Source organism: Rattus norvegicus, chromosome 1 (assembly GCF_036323735.1).
Source record: "Rattus norvegicus strain BN/NHsdMcwi chromosome 1, GRCr8, whole genome shotgun sequence".
NCBI lineage: Eukaryota > Metazoa > Chordata > Mammalia > Rodentia > Muridae > Rattus > Rattus norvegicus.
The window spans coordinates 192739954-192758994 of NC_086019.1; the positions used below are offsets into that span (position 1 = coordinate 192739954).

At 45.7% G+C, this 19041-nt stretch overlaps 2 protein-coding genes and 1 non-coding gene across 4 annotated transcripts in view; 1 reads left to right on the forward strand and 2 right to left on the reverse strand.

Annotated features, from left to right (window-relative positions):
* The window catches only part of Mcmbp (minichromosome maintenance complex binding protein), a 44999-nt gene extending 37571 nt beyond the window's left edge, over window positions 1–7428 (reverse strand). The window contains exon 1 of the mRNA NM_001039608.2: window positions 7089–7428. Within this exon, the coding sequence (NP_001034697.2) occupies window positions 7089–7146 (58 nt within the window). The 5' untranslated portion in view covers window positions 7147–7428. The remainder of the gene's footprint in view (window positions 1–7088) is intronic.
* Window positions 1052–1182, reverse strand: LOC120100354 (small nucleolar RNA SNORA36 family). Its single transcript, XR_005500122.1, has one exon. It is a non-coding gene; the product is annotated as a small nucleolar RNA SNORA36 family (small nucleolar RNA).
* Window positions 7429–11425: 3997 nt separating the features above from the next.
* The window catches only part of Sec23ip (SEC23 interacting protein), a 42967-nt gene continuing 35351 nt past the window's right edge, over window positions 11426–19041 (forward strand). The window contains exons 1-2 of one of the 2 annotated variants that reach the window (XM_006230387.4): window positions 11426–11735; window positions 17155–17684. In XM_006230387.4, coding sequence (XP_006230449.1) covers window positions 11579–11735; window positions 17155–17684 — 687 coding nt within the window. In that variant the 5' untranslated portion in view covers window positions 11426–11578. The remainder of the gene's footprint in view (window positions 11736–17154; window positions 17685–19041) is intronic. The other variant, NM_001134859.1, reaches the window with a different exon arrangement.

The following is a 19041-nucleotide window of genomic DNA, read 5'->3' on the forward strand; positions in this document are numbered from 1 at the left end:
ACCACAGTTTTGCTTATTTAAAAATAAAACCAGTCTCACTATGTAGCCCCGGCTGGCCTTGGAATTAGCAGTCTTCCTGCTTCCGTCTCGAGTGGATTCCGGATATATGTGTATGACCCATTTGACAATGGGTGTCATTTTTTGACAGCTGTCTTTTGAAACAGGGACTCCTGCTGACCCGGAGTTCACCACGTAAGCCAGGCCAGAATTCAAATACAAGCACACACATACAAACTAGGTATAGTCATGGGAGCCTGTAATCCCAGCAGGGGGTGGAGACAGGTAGATTCTAGGGACTGGTTAGCTAGCCCCTCTAGCCAAAGCTGCCAAACTTGGGGTCTAGTGAGAGACCCTGCCTCAAGAGGGGTCTAGTGAGAAACCCTGCCTCAAGAGGGGTCTAGTGAGAGACCCTGCCTCAAGAGGGGTCTAGTGAGAGACCCTGCCTCAAGAGGGGTCTAGTGAGAGACCCTGCCTCAAGAGGGGTCTAGTGAGAGACCCTGCCTCAAGAGGGGTCTAGTGAGAGACCCTGCCTCAAGAGGGGTCTAGTGAGAGACCCTGCCTCAAGAGGGGAAGATGGAGAATGACTTGATAGAGCAGGATACCTAATGTCATCCTTTGTTGTCTATTCTAGGTGTATACACACAATCAGACAGACAGACAGATAGATACACACACACACACACACACACACACACATCCCATCCTCAACAATAAAACAGACAAGTCACAGCAGTCAAGACTACGACAGTTCTGGCATGAGGAGAGATGACACTGACCACTGCGTGGAAATGGAATAAAACCACATAGTTTACCATCAATTTGGTTTTCAACAAATGTGCCAAAACTATAGTAAGGAAGAGATAGTCTCTTCAGCAAATAGACAGGGAAAGACAGACGGCCATATGGAAAAGAATGACCTCAGACCCGACCTCACACTATATTACAAAACCACAAGAAAACCACAGCAGAATGGGCAAATACATAGACACCCAAAAATTAAGAAAAAGGAAAATAAATGAGACTTTTTTTCTTTTTCTTTTTTTCCTTTTATTTGTGTAGGCTAGAAGTATATGAATAGAGTAATATTCTCTATTCAGTTATTTCCCTCAGCCAATTTCAATGTCCCAAAGTTTAATTAACAGAACAGGGAAATTGCCCTGAACTGAACTCAACACTTTGGAGAATAAATGAGACTTTATCAAAGTTAAAAATTCATGGTCACATTGCTGAGGGGGAAGAAAATTATCTATATCAAAGACTTAGGTTCAATCCTTGGCTATGCGTGTAGACTAGAAAGAAGAAAACAAAATTTTACAATTCAACAAGAAAAAAGATAACTAAAACCTTTGCTGAAGGCAGTGACACATACTTTTTTAAAAAAGATTTATTTATTTTATTTATGTGAGTACACTGTCACTGTCTTCAGACACACTAGAGGAGGGCAGCAGATCTCATTACAGATGGTTGTGAGCCACCATGTGGTTGCTGGGAATTAAACCCAGGACCTCTGGAAGAGCAGTCAGTACCCTTAACCACTGAGCCATCTCTCCAGCCTGTAACACATACCTTTAATTCCAGCACTGGAAGGCAGAGGCAGGTGGGTCTCTGTGAGTTCGAGGCCAGCCTGGTCTACAAAGCAAGTTCCAGGACAACCAGAGCTGTTACATAGAGAAACCCTGACTACAAAACAAAACAAATGCCTTGCCTACATAGTGAGTCTGGGGTTGGCCAAGAATACATGATACTTGGTTTAAGAAAGAAGTAGGCTGGGACACAGCTCCTTTGGTAGAGCGAGCGGCTGCTCAGCATGTACCCAGCCAGCCTGGGATACACGAAATACTGCCTCCCCACTGATTGCAAAGGGCTTGAACACATGGTCTAGGAATGCACTATGCTACCTGGTTCAGGTTGGTCAGAACGACCTGCAGCAAACCAAACTTTCTCCCTTCCCTTCCAAGTGCTGAGATTACGCACATATTTTCACAGACAGGTCTTCAAAGAGAATACCCAAGTGTAAATATACCAGATGTTATTTGTTATTAGTGAAATTAAAATAAGATCCCAGCAGTACATGCACTAAAACTGGAATAGAGAGATTAGCACGGTCCCTGTACAAGGATAACAACGCAAATTTGTTACGTGTTCCATATTTAAAGAAAAGATCTGTCTTGGTTAGAGTTTCCATTGCTGTGGTAAAACACTATGACCAAAAGCAACTTGGGGAGAAGGGGCTTGTTTAATCGTCTTACTGACTGCAGTCCATCATTCAGGGATGTCAGAGCAGAGACTCAAGGCGGGAAATGATGCAAAGGCCATGAAGGCACGAAGGGAAAACATAAATCTTAAGAATTACTTTTCAGTTTTTTATGTACATGGGTGCCTGCAGGTACGTCTGTGCACCACGAATGTGGCTAGTGTCTGCAGAGGAGGGCATCATATCCCCAGGAACTGTAGTTACACACAGGTGCAAACTGCCACATTTGTGCTGCGAATCCAACCCTGGTCTTCAGGAAGAGCATGCAGTCACCAGTCCCTAAACCAGGTATTTACAATTACACACAGAAATATTATGCTTAGCCATGAAAAGCAGCGCAGTATAGGTGCACACTGCAACACGGATGAAGCCTGAAAACATACTCCATGAAAGAATGCAGCCCCTCATGGCTCGAGTCATATGACTACTTAAATACAACAACAGGTTTAGGGTAGTTGTGGCTAGAGCACTGGGGGCGGTGTGGAGGATGGGGGATGAGTGCTAAGAGTCTTGGGGTTTCTTTCAGGTGTGATGGAAATGATAATGGTGTTGTACATTATAAAAATACCCCAAAACAAAAAACCCAAACAAACAAACAAACAAACAAAAAATGGCTAGAGAGATGGCTCTGTGATGAAGGCTGTTTGCTGAGAAACCTGATGACCCGAGTCTGATCTCTGCAGACCCACACAATAGAGAGAAAAGAAGCAATTCCTACAAGTTGTCCTCTGACCTCCACACATGAGCTGTGTGTGGCACTCCTGTGCCCTCATTCATTCTCTCTCACACTAAATGTAATTTAAAGATAGCAAAAACCATTGAATATTTATTTATAGGATTTAGTAGCCTTAAACCTAAAGTGCCACCTATAATACCCAGTAACACTCAGTTATGTTGCTTTTGTGCCTTTTTATTTTGAGACAGATTTTCATTAGTTGCCCAGGCAGGCCTTCAACTCAATCCTCCTGCCTCAACCTCCCAAGTACCTGTGGCTACAGGCTTGCTTTACAAGATCAAATATACATTCCTGTTATAAGTTTTATGTGAATTATATCTGAATAAGAATGTTTCGCCACCCCAGAAAGCCACACACAAACCACTGGAAAGTAGGAACAGCTGAGCAAGGCTTGGTGCCACACGGCTTTAATCCCAGCACACCAGAGGCAGAGGCAGAGGCAAGTGGATAGATGTAAGTTTGAGGCCAGCCTGGTCTCCATAGTGAGATCCTGTCTTAAAAAAATAGAAAAATCAAACAAAAGGAGTTTCATTCAACGGGAGAACATATAATAACTAACTTAGCAGATCTGTATTGGCCTTGTAACCACATGTTAGTTCTTATTTATAGCTTAAATACTCACACATTTTGCCATGGCTGTTCAATTCAGGTTTCTTTGAAAACCTCCTCAATGGCCATGACTGTCCTACACAACAACCCTCATGGCCATCAGAGGTAGCTAATCATGAGATGACAGTAGATTTTCTACCCCTAGAATTTGGGATGAGGTATGTGCTGGCACTGAGGACAAGTGAGTTTGATACGGAAGAGAAAAACTGCAAGTTAACACACAGAGCCGAGTGTCCTCCTGCTTCTCTTAGTCCTAGAACGCAGTTCCTCAAAACACCCAGGCCCTTTCCCTGGGCTCTAGTCTTACCATAAATTACTCTTTAGCACCTATCAAGAGCCGGGCAGTAGGTGAAGAGCTCCACACTGGGTGCACACAAGACAGTGGACTGATGACAAGAACAGAGCAGCTTCCGCTGATCTCATTACTGCTTTGAACTTTTGAAAACACTAGTGATTAGTCTCAGACTTCCTCCTTCAGACGCTGGCCAGCCTCATCCATTAGAATGAACCAAGGAACCCAACTAAGCCAAAACTGAAACACCTAAAATGAAGAGGCAGCTGTTACAAGCTACCTGGAATCAAGAGCAGTTACGTGGCCAGTGGGACGGCTGAGTGAGAGAGCGAGCGAGCAGGCGTGTGTGTGTGTGTGTGTGTGTGTGTGTGTGTGTGTGTGTGTGTGTGTGTGTGTGTGTTGTTTGTTATGGGTACGACTAGTGGCCCATCTCCTACTGGTGGTCCCAGCTACTTAGAAGCTAAAGGAGGGTCACTTGAACCCAGGAAGTGGTGGATGCCAGCCTAGGTAAAATGACAAGAGCTTAAGTCAAAGTGGGTAGTAATTCAAATTATTCATATGGGGTGGGGGTAAGCACAGTGAGACGTGGATGTGAGCCCAGCACTTGGAAAGTAGGGGCATGTTTGATTAGGGAGCTGGAGGCCAACCTGAGCCACATCAAACAGTCTCAGCCAAACAAGGAAACAAACGAAAATAAGAGGAAAATTAAGAGTAAAAAGTGTATCCTAGCACCCACAGGAAAAGAGCTCACAAGGGCCTATAACTTCTGGTATCCAAGGGCCCCTGTCCATGTCCATGTATCCTCAGAGAAAAGCACAAGTAGATATAAAAACACCTCAGAAGACATACCGATGAAAGCCAGAAGAGACAGTACATGCCTGTAATCCCAGAATTTAGAGGCTCAAGCCCAGCCTGGGCTATACAGTGTACAGGGCATCAGAGGAGGAAAAAGGTGTAGGTCAGGTACTGAGGTCATAACATACTCAGGTCAACACAACTACAGTGATATTTACTAGTAATCTCCACACACCAAGAGGCTGAGGTGGAAAATGGAGAATTCAAGGGCAACCTGGGGTTACTTATAAAATTAAAACCCAAACAGGGAAAGTCTCTAGAAGCAGCCGGAAGCCACTGGTTGTAGCATATAAGTGCAAGAGACTTGGAAGCTGTTGCAGAAGTCTAAAACATGACTACAAGGTCCTGGGCTATGGCAGCAGTGTTGAAGATGAAGATATCTGACAGGGTCAAGAGATATTTAATATCTGAAGCCGATGCAACACTTGGAGGGACGCTTGGTGTGGAGCCAGTAAGACCATCTTCAGGGATGGACTATGTACCTGCCTGCCTGTACTGGGTTCAATCCCCAGTACCAAAACCGAAAATCAAACACAGACCAAAGTCTCCAACTTTTCATACAGCAACTTCAATACTCTTATCATAAAGGTGCCCAACGGAATGACAGCCACAGGAAAACACAGTGGAAATACAGAGCAGGGCAGATTACACTTAAGAGCCATTCAGAGGGCAACAATGACCTTTCCACAACATTCCACAAGATTTAGAAAATACTACAGTACTTGTAATCAAGTTCTGTGTTTTCCTGTACAATAAAGAGGTGTGATACCTTAGGATCACACTTAAGGAACGAAACGCGACAACGATATATCCAATCTGTATTGCATTTAAAACCACGTCATTCCTACAGCAAGACCAGGGTACTGGGATATTTCTCACAAATGGAGATTCTGGCTGGGCAAGTGGCACAGGCACACTCCAAAGGATGAGGCAGGAGGACTTCCATGAGACCAGATCAGGTTAGAGATCTGCCTCAAAGTAAAGGATAAGGAATTCTGGGGGTCGGTCATTGGAACTTTACCCTGTAAGTCCCAAACCTTTAACTACGGGGAGCTTTTCCTTCGAATGTATCTACACATTTGCACTTTCAGCCAGTCCAGAACTGAATCTTGGCTGGGCTAATCTGTTATTAGTCTCAACTGTTGACTGCAGTATTCTGAACTTCAATTACTAGCACTTGGTGAAGGGACATAGGACCCTTTTTCTCTTTTTAGAGACAGAGCTGTCTTCCAGGTGACAGAATGACAGGTAAGCTGCTTATACACACACACCCCTTGAAAACCACCCTAGATTGCTAGGTATGGATCTAGCTTCTCTCCACCTGCACTACACTCAGACCATCATCAGGCCAGGCATGCATTCTACTACTGAGCTATAATATCCCAAGCCCATGTTTTACTCTTTCGTGGGCTTGCACATCCCTGCTCCTCTTTATCAGACTGTGTGTTCACTGGCTATAATCTTAAGGTCTACCCAGTCCTTTTATCTACCGGGTTTAGTTTCACCCTGGGAAACTACCTGAGTAGTTAGAATTCTAGGTAAAATGAATCGGATCCTGTGGGAGCATTAGTACAGAAAACACATTCCACGGAGACTGGTGGCTCCGGCCAGTCATTAAGCGCACCGAAATCAGGGATTCGAATGGGAATTGGAGGTCCAGTAAAGCAAAAAAAAAAAAAAAAAAAAAAAAAAAAAAAGTAACCATGACAATTACAACTAAAATTTACTCAGCTTGCCTACAGCACTCTCGGCTCTCGTTCTGTATCAACTCATCTAAGTAGCTGAGCATTTCTAGCTAGCCCTGGTACAGGAACTAATAACAGAGCTGACGGGTTTTTAAGTCAACAGAGCAGGGGTAAAAAATGAAGCATTCTCTCGGATGTCAAGGGAGACGTGGAAACAGAATGAACTTCTGTGCGAAGGATCCAGCACTCCCCTACACACACCCCGGAAGTTTTGAAATATCCCGCAGGCTCCCACAGGCAGTGGCTTCTCTTCGCGACCGCTCTGAGGGCCCTCCGTGGGCAAGGGGACCTCTCGTGTCTGCAGGACCCGGGCTAGGTAGGCCACCAGCCGGGAGCCAGGCCGTCAATCACTGCCAGCGCTCGCAGCTGGGTCCACGCCGCCAGCGAGCCAGAGCCCGGCAGCGGGCAGGTGACGGGAGGTGGTGGCACCTGCGTCCGCGGCCCGAGTCCGCTGCTTCTGCTTGGCTGCCAGGCCCGGGGCCACGCGAGCCCTCGGCAGTGATTCTCCCGGACCGCCGTCCCGAGTGTGGCCGCGCGGCAGGCCTGGTCCCGCAAACTCCGCTCCCCTCCCGGCCCTGCTCGCCACGCGCCACTCACCGAAGAAGCCTTGCACGATCCCGAGCGGGTGGCTCAGCCAGTCTTCTCCACAGGGCATGGCGCTGAGGGCTGGGGCCAGCGCGGCCCGCGCGGCGCTTCTCTGCCGGGCGAGCGCGCTCGGAGCCCGGCTTCTCCTCGGGGGCTCAGCCGCTCCTCGTCCGCGCCCTCCCACGCGCCGGGCGTCGCGAGCCACGGGCCTCCGCGCGTCTCAAGGAGAGGTGGTTGCGGCGACGGTGACGAGTGTCTCAGAGCTGCTGTCCAGCGACCGGAGGAGGGGAGATCGTCCCAGCCTCCACTTCTCACAATGGCGGGAAATCGCGGCCACCGACCGCGCTACCAGAGACCTGGGTGGAGCTCAAGAAGGAGGGGCGGCGGGAGCGTGCTGCGCACTCCCGGAGGGGAGGGAGTGGGCGGGGCGGGCGGCCATTTTGGAGACGGGTAGAGATAGGGCAATCCCGGGGCCGCCATCTTGGAGACGGGCAGAGGAAGGCTACTGTGCTTGAGTATAGTGGTCACCGTGTTCGCGCGTTGGAGGCAAACTCCATCAGGGTGCCTCATTGGCTCAAAGTTTGAGACCTTGCACACGGACCAAAAGCCACAAGTTCAGCCAACCTCAAGAGTCATCTCTGAGCAAAATTAGGGGTTGAAACGCCATTCGGTGTCTGATCATCGGATCTCTTTGTGACTCTGGTGGTAGAACTCTTCTAAGGTGCCCTGCACAAAATCCTGTAAAAGAACTTGCCCCCAGCTCAGTGAGTTCTTCCTGAACGATTTAATCAAGGAGGCTTTGTAGCCTTGTGGGCTTCTCAATATGGCCAAGGAGCTGGCAAGCACTCAGAACTTTCTCCTAGCCCAGCCTTTAGTTTCTAACCTCAAAAACACCCAGAGCCCTTCTGCTTCCAACCTGACAACTAGGGAGCTATGGCAAGATACCTGTACAGCATACAGATCAGAATACTCTTACAGGGCGACGCAGAAGGGCAGCTCCACTGTAACCTGTAGTCTAGAGAACTTAGGAACTGTCAAGTTTTCATAAAGAAGACATTTTCCCTGTGTATGGGATGTACCTCAGAAAACCCTGGTTTCACCATCTATACCTACTTGGCTTTAAAAAGGTAGCGGTGATCTGAATAGCATCTAGATAGCTGAAGAATAAGAACTTCTCAGTGGCAGAGCACTTGCCTGGTATGCCAGAGGCACCTGGATTTAATCCCTAGCAAGGGATAAAAGAGGGAGAGATGGCAATAGATGAACAGAGGCAGCTTTGACTGAACCCAGGAATCTCTAGGGCAGAAGGGAAAGGGTACCAAACCTGCCCCTCTGCCTTTCTTGGTCCCCTGGAATGAACTTATCTTTAAATTATAGCATTTGGGATATAGGCAAGGAAGGTCAGGAGTTCACAGACAGCCTTGGCCACATACCCAATTTGAGGCCAGCCTGAGCTACATAGGACCCTGTCTCAAAAGCAAACAAACAAATAAATAAATATTAAGAGCCAAGCAGTGGTGGCACACACCTTTAATCCTAGGACGCAGGAGGCAGAGGCAGGTGAATCTGAGTTTGATGCCAGCCTGGTCTATAGAGTGAGTTTTAGGACAGCCAGGGCTACACAGAGATACCCTGTCTTGAAAAAAAAAATTAAGTTCATGAACATGTGTGCCACAAGTTTATGAACAACTGGGAAAAAGTAATTTAATATCTTAGAATTCGAGGTTATACAGCAATCATCCACAAAGAACAATAACATTGTAGAGAAATGACAGAAGAAGGTAGTTCTTAGTTCCCAAAGGCAACAAGTTGCAGGAAATCAAAACATGAGAGTTTCATGGTTAACATAGTATATAAAATCTTATATAAGTTCTTCCAGGTGATTAGCTTCTGTCTTTTCTGGTAGAAAGGGAGGGAGGAAGCCTTGAAACCCTATATCCTGCTTTTGTACAAACAGTGGGAAGGCAGGAGATTTTCTTATATGTGGTTCTGTTCAGTTGCCTTCGCTCAAGATAATCTTTATGCCAAAGTAGCATGATTTGGAATGACACCCTGGTTTGCTTTGGGATGAAAGAGGTAATTTGGACTTGGCATTTCAATCTGACTTTACGTCTGGCTTTGTGAGTTGAGAAAGCTAACAAGGCTAGGACAATGTAGTTGTTTCAATGAGAATAGTCCCCATAGGCTCAAATGTTTGAATACTTGATTCCCAGTTGGTAGAACTGTTCAGGAAGGATTAAAAGGTGTGGCTTGTTGGGGGGGGGGGAGATGTGTCATGGCGGCAGACTTAGCTTCAGAAACCTCCCACCACTCCCAGTGTGCACTCTCTGCCTTCTGTTTTCAGATCATGAGATGTCAGCTGTTCTGTCACCAGGCCTTTGCCCTGCCATCATAGACTCTAACCCTGTAAAATCATAAACCCAATTAAAATCTTTGTAAGTTTTCTTGTCATAGTATTGTATCACAACAGAAGAAAAGTAACTATGAGAGATGGTATTTCCACTTTATTCATCCATTCTTTCAGTAGAGAAAGTAGCCATGTTCTTGGAATTGAATGAGGGAAATTTCGTATTTTAGCTCTGTGCCTTATAATATACAAATTAAATCTATGTGCTGAGATTCTATCTATCTATCTATCTATCTATCTATCTATCTATCTATCTATCATCTATCCCAGGTTTCCTTGGAACTGACTATGTAGCCCAGGCTGAGCTACATCTCCAGTGCCCATCAATGGATCCTTAATTGAGAAGAGTGTAGTCATGAAGGGACCTGATTAGAAGAAGGTCACTCAGAGCATCCCCTTAAAAGGTATATCTCATTCTGTGCCCTTTTCTGTCCTTTTTCTCTTCTTGATAATTAGGTTTTTTTCTTCCTGTTGTGGTCTAAAATAAAAAAAATCATTTTTGATGTTAATTATGCAAAGTGATTGTTTTGGAATTCAGGTTTTTCTGAGGTAATCATGTATAAGGGGAGTCATCAGGAAATAGATCCCTGTGCTTATGAATTTTGTTTGTTTGTTTTTTGTTTTGTAGAGACAGGGTTTCTTATTGTATAGCTCTGGCTGTCCTGGAGCCCACTCTGTAGACCAGGCTCAAACTCACAGAGATCTGCCTGCCTCTGCCATGTGCTGGGATTAAAGACGTGTGACAGCACAGCAGGGCTGGACCTCTGGGATCCCTGCACTCAGGAGGCTTGAGGTACTAGTTTTCAGGCTTCAGTTTTAGTTTTCCTTTTCAGGGAATCTTTTTATTAGGGTTTTTTATTTTTTATTTTTTGCTAATGATCTGATGAAGAGCTACATGCTCCCTCTCCTAGAATGTTTAGATCTCTGTCCTCTGAAGTCAGTATTCTAGGAAGCACATTTAAGGAAAGCTTGCAGTTTATTATTACTTTGTTTAGTTGATTGTTTTGCCAGATTGTAAACTCCCGAAGGGAAGGATTTCGGGTCTGTTTCATACATCACTCTCTGGTATACGGTTCTCAGCCTTGCTTATTTATAATAAAGACAAGATAATTTTCCTGACCAACTTCTAGTCTAGCATGGTTCCTAGCAGTTTAAGGCCATGTTATATGACTCACCAGTAGTGTCCCCACTACTACCCCCGGTACCCCTTGGTTCCGTAAAAATGCGTGTCAAAGGAAATTCAACCCTGCAAGAATTTACTGTTTTTATTCAAGCCAAAACCTGGTAGTAGGCAGATAGGTCCTTGAACCCTAGATTAGAGGAGTTCCTCTAGAATGTTGCAATTATACATCTTTTCTCTGCCCCTTTGAAACATAAATCGTCTACCACTTAGAATTGCTTACCAAAGACACTTTTTGTTGATGCATACATTGAAGGAGATAGTAGCCTGGCGTGGCCGAACACTCACTCCCTTTTAAGCACCTGGGAAGAAGAGGCAGTCAGACCTCTTGAGAGTTCTAGGCAACTTAATGGAACCTAGCTCAAATAAAAAAAAAATCCAGCCAATAGAAATTTCTTACTCCCAATTCTTATTACTGCTTGTCATAAAGATTTAAGAATTGCTGTGTGTGGTGGTATTAATCTCAGAACTGGTAGAACTGGCAGGAGGATAAAGGCCAGTCTGGACCGCATAGCGAGATCCTGCCTCGCAAGCAAGCAAATCAACCAACCAACCAAAAACATACCCCATGAGAAACTCAAGTGCGTCCGGAACAACTCAGAATCTGCGATTTCGAGCGTCAAATAGCTCTAGGATTCAGAACCCTCATCGGCCACACCCCTCTATGTTGTGATTCCAGCGGCTGGCCTAGTATCGCGAGGCCGAGGGTGTCACGTGATAGGCTTGGGTCTGAAGCCGATTCCACCTTATTGATTTTGGGCGACGTCAGCTTCCGGAAGAAAATCGGTCCCTTAGTCGCTGTCCTGTGGTCACCGTGCGCAGGTGCGGAAGTGCGGTGGCATGCTCAGGACCGGTTTCCGGTCTGTGTGAGGCACCGGGCTCGCAGAGCCACGTAACGGACGGGGGTCTGCAACCATGGCGGATAGGAAGGCTAACGGTGGCGGAGCGTCCGCCTCCTCGTCAGGCACTAACTTACTCTTCTCCTCCTCGGCCACGGAGTTCAGTTTCAACGTGCCCTTCATCCCCGTCACGCAGGCCGCCGCCTCCCCGGCTTCCCTGCTCTTACCCGGAGGTAGTGAGCCGAGGGCACTTGGGGGCCGGTGTGTGTCCTGGGAGGTGGGTGGGACAGGAGCGTCGCCTTTTCTGAGCCGCTTGCCAGGGTCAGCAGTGACCAGCTTCCAGAGGCCAGGGACTGGAGGATCCTGGAGGAGGGGCCCAGGCGATGAGGCTCGGAACTCCTGTCATTGCGCAACTGTTTGTTGACCACCCACTGGTGTGCTGGTGCTGGCCGAAAACGCAGCTAAATTAGACAGTTGCCCTTTGCTGGAATACCGTAAGCTGTCCTCCTACTGAGAAACACCGGTGGTAGGGCAGGACATCACCCAGGAGACAGTAAGTTATCTCCAGAGGAGACAGTGCCTCTCTTGTAGAGTACTCTAAACTCTCTCCTCGTAAAAGACCCTCAGTTCCAGAAGGACGCCTGCCAGGATAGAAGCGCATTCTACTAGCTTTGCTATGTAATGTCTGATGTACAGCTACAGAATGCAGTCCTCCTTTTTCAAGGTACCACTTCCTTTGAGTTTTTCCTTGTTCTCTTAGGCCCTACACCTGCTTTCACCTCCTGCTTTTGATTAAGCTCTGTGTATTATCTGGGAAGACTGATTTTTTTTTTTTTAAACAAACTGGTGATTAGGAACACAGACTATGTTCAGACCTGACCCTGCCACTAACTTGCTGTATGGCCTCAGGCATGACATTTGACCTGTCTGCCTAAGATTTCTTGTTTTCAGCCCCTATACCCCGGTTTGATAGCAGGGTCTCTCTGTAGTACCGGCTGTCCTGGAACTCACGGTATAGACCAGGCTGGCCTCAGACTTAAAGGATCCACCTGCCTCTGCGTCTGAGTGCTGGGATTAAAGGCGTTCTTCACTATGCCCGGTCTCATTTTTTTTTTTTTTTTTTTTTTTGGTTCTTTTTTTCGGAGCTGGGGACCGAACCCAGGGCCTTGCGCTTCCTAGGTAAGCGCTCTACCACTGAGCTAAATCCCCAGCCCCGCCCGGTCTCATTTTGTAGAGTTCTAAATGTAGTGTCCCACACATATTGTTGTGTAAATACTTGCGAGCCAAGTACCTCTGCCTCTCCATGTGGACTGTGAACTTCTTACCTCTTCCATATTCAGGATCTTGTTTAGTGCCTGGCACATAGGTCCTTGATAAGTGCTGAACTTTTCCCACTAAATAACTCCTGCTTGGAAGGCTAAGGGGAGTTTCCTGGGAAGGAAAGAAAGACAAATGGAAGCATGTGTGTGTGAAGGCCCTCCTTTCTGGTGTTTCTTCTTGTAACTGTCCGACATGTGCATAGAATGAAGCATACAGAATGTCTGGTGGGTGTTTGATGAGCGAGTGGGGGCATGGATTCCAAGAGTGCCTCTGCCTCATGTACTTTCTTCGGTGAAGATTGTGGCTGGAGCAGAGTAGTGTGGAAGGATCTAGAAATCAAGGTTGAGCCTTGAGTTTTTCAGATCGTTCTCGGCCTCCCGAGTGTTGTTTGATTTGTACTCGTTTTCCTTGATGTATAATATTTAATGTGTTATTGTCAGTGCGTGGCATTTCTGTAATTTTATGTGCATTGATTGGTGTTCTGCCTGCCTTTGTGTCCATGTGGGGGTATTGGACTCCTTGGAGCTGGAAGTTACAGACAGTTGTGAGCTGCCATGTGGGTGCTGGGAATTGAACCCAGGTCTTCTGAAAGAGCAGCCAGTGCTCCTAACTACTGAGCCATCTCTCCAGCTCAACATTTTTATTCTCAGTTTTAAGATAAGTATATAGATCTTTAGATTTATTCATTTGTTAATTACCTTTTGAGACATGATGTCATTTTTGTAGCCCAGGTTAACCTGGAACTTGTGGCAGGCCTCTTGTCGTGGTCTCTCAGGTGCTGTGACTACAGGCATGGTCCACCGTTCCTTTAAAGTTCATTTTTACTATTTTTAAAAATGTGTACTTGGGTGTATCTGTCTTTGTGTCTCTGCTCTCAGAGGCCAGAGACTTTGGCTCTCCCTGGAGCTAGAGTTACGGGTGGATGTGAGCTACCTGATCTGGGTGCTGGGAAACAAATTAGGGTCCTCTGCAAGAGCAGCACATGCTCGTAATCCCTGAGCTAACTTTCCAACCCCAGCTTGAAAACTGTTGCTTCTTAGATGCAAACTTATTTTTTATGAGAGCATAAGTAGGTTTTAGAACTACCATTCCAGGGGCTGGGGATTTAGCTCAGTGGTAGAGCGCCTACCTAGGAAGCGCAAGGCCCTGGGTTCGGTCCCCAACTCCGAAAAAAAGAACCAAAAAAAAAAAAAAAAAAAAAAAAAAAAGAACTACCATTCCACCACCATTCCATAACAAGCATTTTCTTTTCTTCCTCTTCTTCCTCTTCTTCCTCTTCTTCTTCCTCCTCCTCCTCTTCCTCCTCTTCCTCCTCCTCCTCCTCCTCTTCTTCTTCCTCCTCCTCCTCTTCCTCCTCCTCCTCCTCCTCCTCCTCCTCCTCCTCCTCCTCCTCCTCCTCCTCTTCTTCTTCTTCTTCTTCTTCTTCTTCTTCTTCTTCTTCTTCTTCTTTTGAGTCAGGATCTCTCTGTTAAGTAGTTCTGGCTGTCTCAGAACTCTCTGTGTAAACCAGGCTGATCTTGAACTTATAGTGATCCACGTTCCTCCGCCTCCTGAGTGCATAACAAGTATTTTCTATACTTAAAGGTGTCTTAGTCAGAGATCTCTTAGCGCACTCCCAGAGCCAGACGAGATCCCATCTCCTTGAAAGCAACAGTCGCATCAGTGGTGGAGACACATGGGGAGCAGAAGTGAGCCGAACTGCTTGACTCTGTCAGGCCCTGTGGTAGATGTCCAGGTGGCATGGAACAGACAGTTCTGCCTTTGTAAATAAACACAGGCACTGGCTTTCAGAAGCTGTAGTAGTACAGGTTAAACACAGCTGGAGATGGGATGGGTCGGCTGCTGTGGTCCTGTCTCAGCTGATGGTGTGCAGGCATGATGTCCCTTAAGGCCTCAGCGTCTCTGAGTAGGGTTTGAAGGATCCATAGAGGAATCTGGAGATGAGGAACAATCTGCAGGCTTGGCCCTCTTCTATATGGGGCAGAATGGACCTCTTTTCTCTCCTCTGCATCCTGTCCTTCCACCCTTAACTTGTCTTCAAGTAGATCATGCCTAGCGGGCATTGGCCTAGGTGTCTGTGGGCCTCATAGACTGTCCTAAAAGGTGTGAACGCTGTGGGGAGCCTTCTAAGTTTTCTGTTGATGAGGGTCTCACTATGCAGCTCTGACTGGCCTAGAAGTACGGAATTAGGAAGTGCTCCTAGGGGGAAGCTTGTAGTGTGTTGAGGTCAGTATTTTATTTATGATTGGTGCTAGTTTGAAAAATGTTTCCTGGACCAAGTCAGTCTGAAGTTCTCTTACTGGGTGAGAGATTCCACAAAAGGCTCTTCATTGTTGGGGATGAACACAGTCTAGTGAGGGTCACAAGACTAGAGAATGATGGAGGACCTATTAGAATAGTAGAAGGCTGAAGCAGAGGGAGGCCCTGGGCAAGAAGTGTTCTCTCTTCAGTAATGAAGAAACTGCTGATGAGAATCTTTTTCTTCTCCCACTTTTAATTTTTTTTTTTTTTAAATTCTGGCTATGGTGGTACATACCTTTGTTTGATCCTAGTACTTTGGAAGCAGAGGCAGGTGGATCTCTGAGTTCAAAGCCATCTTGGTCTACAGAGTGAGTTCCGGGACAGTCAGGGCTGCATAGTGAAGCCCTCCGTCTTGAAAAAAAATTAAAACAAAATTATTATTATTATTATTATTATTATTATTATTATTATTATTATTATTATTATTATTTGGTTCTTTTTTTTTCGGAGCTGGGGACCGAACCCAGGGCCTTGCGCTTCCTAGGCAAGCGCTCTACCACTGAACTAAATCCCCAACCCCAAAAATTATTTTTTTTAAGATTGGCTTTAAGTGTTCTGCCTGCCTCAGTCTGGAGAAAACTGCAACTGTAGACATGTCTTTATGAATAGTTTTCATAGTTCAGAAGGACAGCCTTAGATACCGTATTTTGATTGGAATTGTGTTTTGGGTGTTATGGCCAAACCTGTGGAGAGGAGCCATTCACTGATTTGGTATGTGAAGTGCATCTGGGACAACCTGGAAGCCGTGAAGCAGGATCCCTGTGAGGTCACAGAGAGCCCAGAGCTTGGCAGTTCTCCAGGGGCAGGGCCACAAGTGTGCCTGTTGTGCGGGAGTGGCCCCACACAGCTGATGGACTGTAGCCCTCCAGCAGATAAGCACGGCCAGAGCTAGGGGAGGGAAGATTAGGAGGGCGAAGCTGAAAGCTGTTTGTAAAAGTAGAGCAGGGAAGAGAGGGGTGAAGGTCTAGTTCGTGGGAAAGTGATCCCTTGGAAATTACTGTTTCAACAGAGAATTCAGTGAAGACGATGCTGGCCAAGGAGAAGTGAGGAGCTCTTCTCCTAGAAAAATGAGATTGCTAATGACTTACCATATTTCTTTTAAAGCATTTTTCATTCATTTATTGTGTGTGCCATGTGTGGAGGGTCAGAGGACAGTTTGTGGGAGTTGGTTCTCTCATTCTATCCTGTTGGTTCTGGGGCATTCAGCTTTTCCTGCTGAGCCGTCTTGCCAGCGTGACCTGGTGTCTATGTGTGAACATGGGATTGTGATTACTGGTTACGGGTTGCAGTTAGTGGGTAACCGACATTGGCAACACAGATGCTCATTTGTAAGACCCCATTTCATACTTGTCTACAGAGCTAATGCCTGGACTTTAGTTTCTTCTTCTTATTGTAGAAATTAAATTACATGTTTAGATATATGGTAACATTTGAATTATATAAAATAAGTTCAAAATATAAAAAAGGTACAAATTAATTTCTTTTAAAAATCCTTTAACACATAATAAAATAAATATTTATATAGAAAGTAAGAAGGGCAAAAACTGTTTTCTCTTTTCCTTTCTTTCTCCTTCTTCTTTTTTTTACTTTGAGATAGGGTTTTTTTTTTTTTTTTTTTTTTTTGTTCTTTTTTTTGGAGCTGGGGACCGAACCCAGGGCCTTGCGCTTCCTAGGCAAGCGCTCTACCACTGAGCTAAATCCCCAACCCCGAGATAGGGTTTTTTGTGTAGTCCTGGTTGTCCTGGAACTCTCATTGTAGACCAGGCTGGACTCAAACTCACAGAGATCCTACTGCCTCTGCCCTCAGTACTGGGATTTAAAGGCGTGTGCCACCATGTTTGGCTCATTTTATAGCATATTCAAATAAAATTTTTTAGGAGAAAAGTCTTGAAGGAAAATTCTGCTTGTTTTTCTGTAGTGGAGAAATACAGGTTAGAAGAGTGTAGTCAGAGGCCTAACTGCTAGGTCTTCCTTACAGAGCCTAAGAGAGTGATATCGCTCTTAAACCATTGCTCTCCTCTTCTGTTGCAGAAGACTCCACAGATGTTGGTGAGGAGGATAGCTTCCTTGGTCAGACTTCAACTCACACATCCACCCCACAGACATTCAGTTACTTCTCTCAGGTATCAAGCAGTAGTGATCCATTTGGGAACATTGGACAGTCGCCCTTAGCGACCACAGCAATGTCGGCTGGACAGTCAGCACTTCCCAAGCCCCCAGCCACACTCCCTTTTACAACTGGATCCCAAGACATGCTGAATGCATTTCCACCCTCTGTTTCCAAGGCTCCCTATGGTGCTGCGCCTTCCTCACAGATGGGAGCAAGCACCTATTTGCCTTCTCAGCCAAGTAGTCTCCCTCCAAATTTTGGGAGCCCACCCCAAGGGATTCCTCAACAAGGACATAACCCGTATCGCCACACTCCTGTCAGCAGCCGGGCAAATCCCTATATAACACCTCCACAACTACAGCAGTGTCAGACGCCGGGCCACCCCTCCTACCCTCCACCCTCTGCACCCCCAGTGCAGACATACCAAATGCCGCCAGGACCATTGCCACCGGTACGTGAATGCCATACTGCTTTTCTCTCTCACCTTAGTGAAAGTTTTTAAAAAAAATTGTATACTTAAAAAAAACATTTTGAGATTTCTTTTTATGTCACATGTATTGTTGTCAGCATGTGTGTCTGTGTACCATGTACATGCAATGACCTTGGCAAGAAGGAGGCATGAGATCCCCTGGAACTGGAGCTACACGTGTTAGCCACCATGTGGGTGCTAGGATTTGTACCTGGGTCCTTAACTGCTGAACAATCTCTCTAGCTCAGCTTTATGCATTTTAACATGCACATGAGGATAAAACATTTTTTAAAAGATTTATTTATTTATTTTATGTATACGAGTACACTGTATTTAAAAAGATTTATTTATTTATTTTATGTATATGAGACACACCGAAGAGGGCATCGGATCCCACTACAGATTGTTGTGAGCCACCATGTGGTTGCTGGGGATTGAACTCAGGACCTCTGGAAGAGCAGCCAGTGCTCTTAACCTGTGAGCCTTCTCTCCAGCCCAGATAAAACATTTTTTTATTTTATATATACAAGTGTTTTACCTGAATGCGTTTCTGTACACCGTATGTGTGCCTAGTGCCTCAGAATGCCAGAAAGGGTGGTCATAGTCTCTAGAACTGGAGTTATAGATGGTTGTGAGTGTTAGTTACCATTTGGATTCTAGAAACTGAATCTAGGTTTTCTGCAAGCACAGCAAGTAATTTTAACCAGTGGGCCATTTCTCCAGCACCAGGACAAAATGTTTACAGAGGAGTGTGGTGTGTTACTGGTCATACCAGGGTGTTAAATGTGATAGGTAGACACTTCCACTAGGCTGTACCCCTGGCTCACCTTTTAATTTTGGGACAGGATCTTGCTAAATTGCTTTGTTTGGCCTCAAACTCTTTCTTGCCTCAGTCTCAAGTAATTGGTATTATGTGTACATGACACAAAGGGTGTTCTTTGTAAACTATGCTTTGAAGTAAACATTCTTCTAGAAGGAGCTAATTAGAGGCCAGCAAGATGGTGCAGAGTAAAGGCACTTGCCCCAAACCTGAGGATCAGATTTAGAACCCCAGGGCTCATACAATGCAAAGAGAGAACTGGTCCTACAAATTGTCCCCTGACTTCCACACTTGGCTATGGCACAAGCATGCCCACCCAAAGAAGCAAGCAAACAAATGTATAAATATAAAATGTGTTCATATTCAAATTTACAACACCTATTTACTGGAGTAATACTTGATTTTAATTGCTGAGGTACTCAATGATCGTCTCTGATATTGGTGTAGAATATCAGTAATGAGTGTTACCTAAGGGCGTGGGAGAACTGAGGCAGCATTGACTGCCAGCTTCTCATCTTA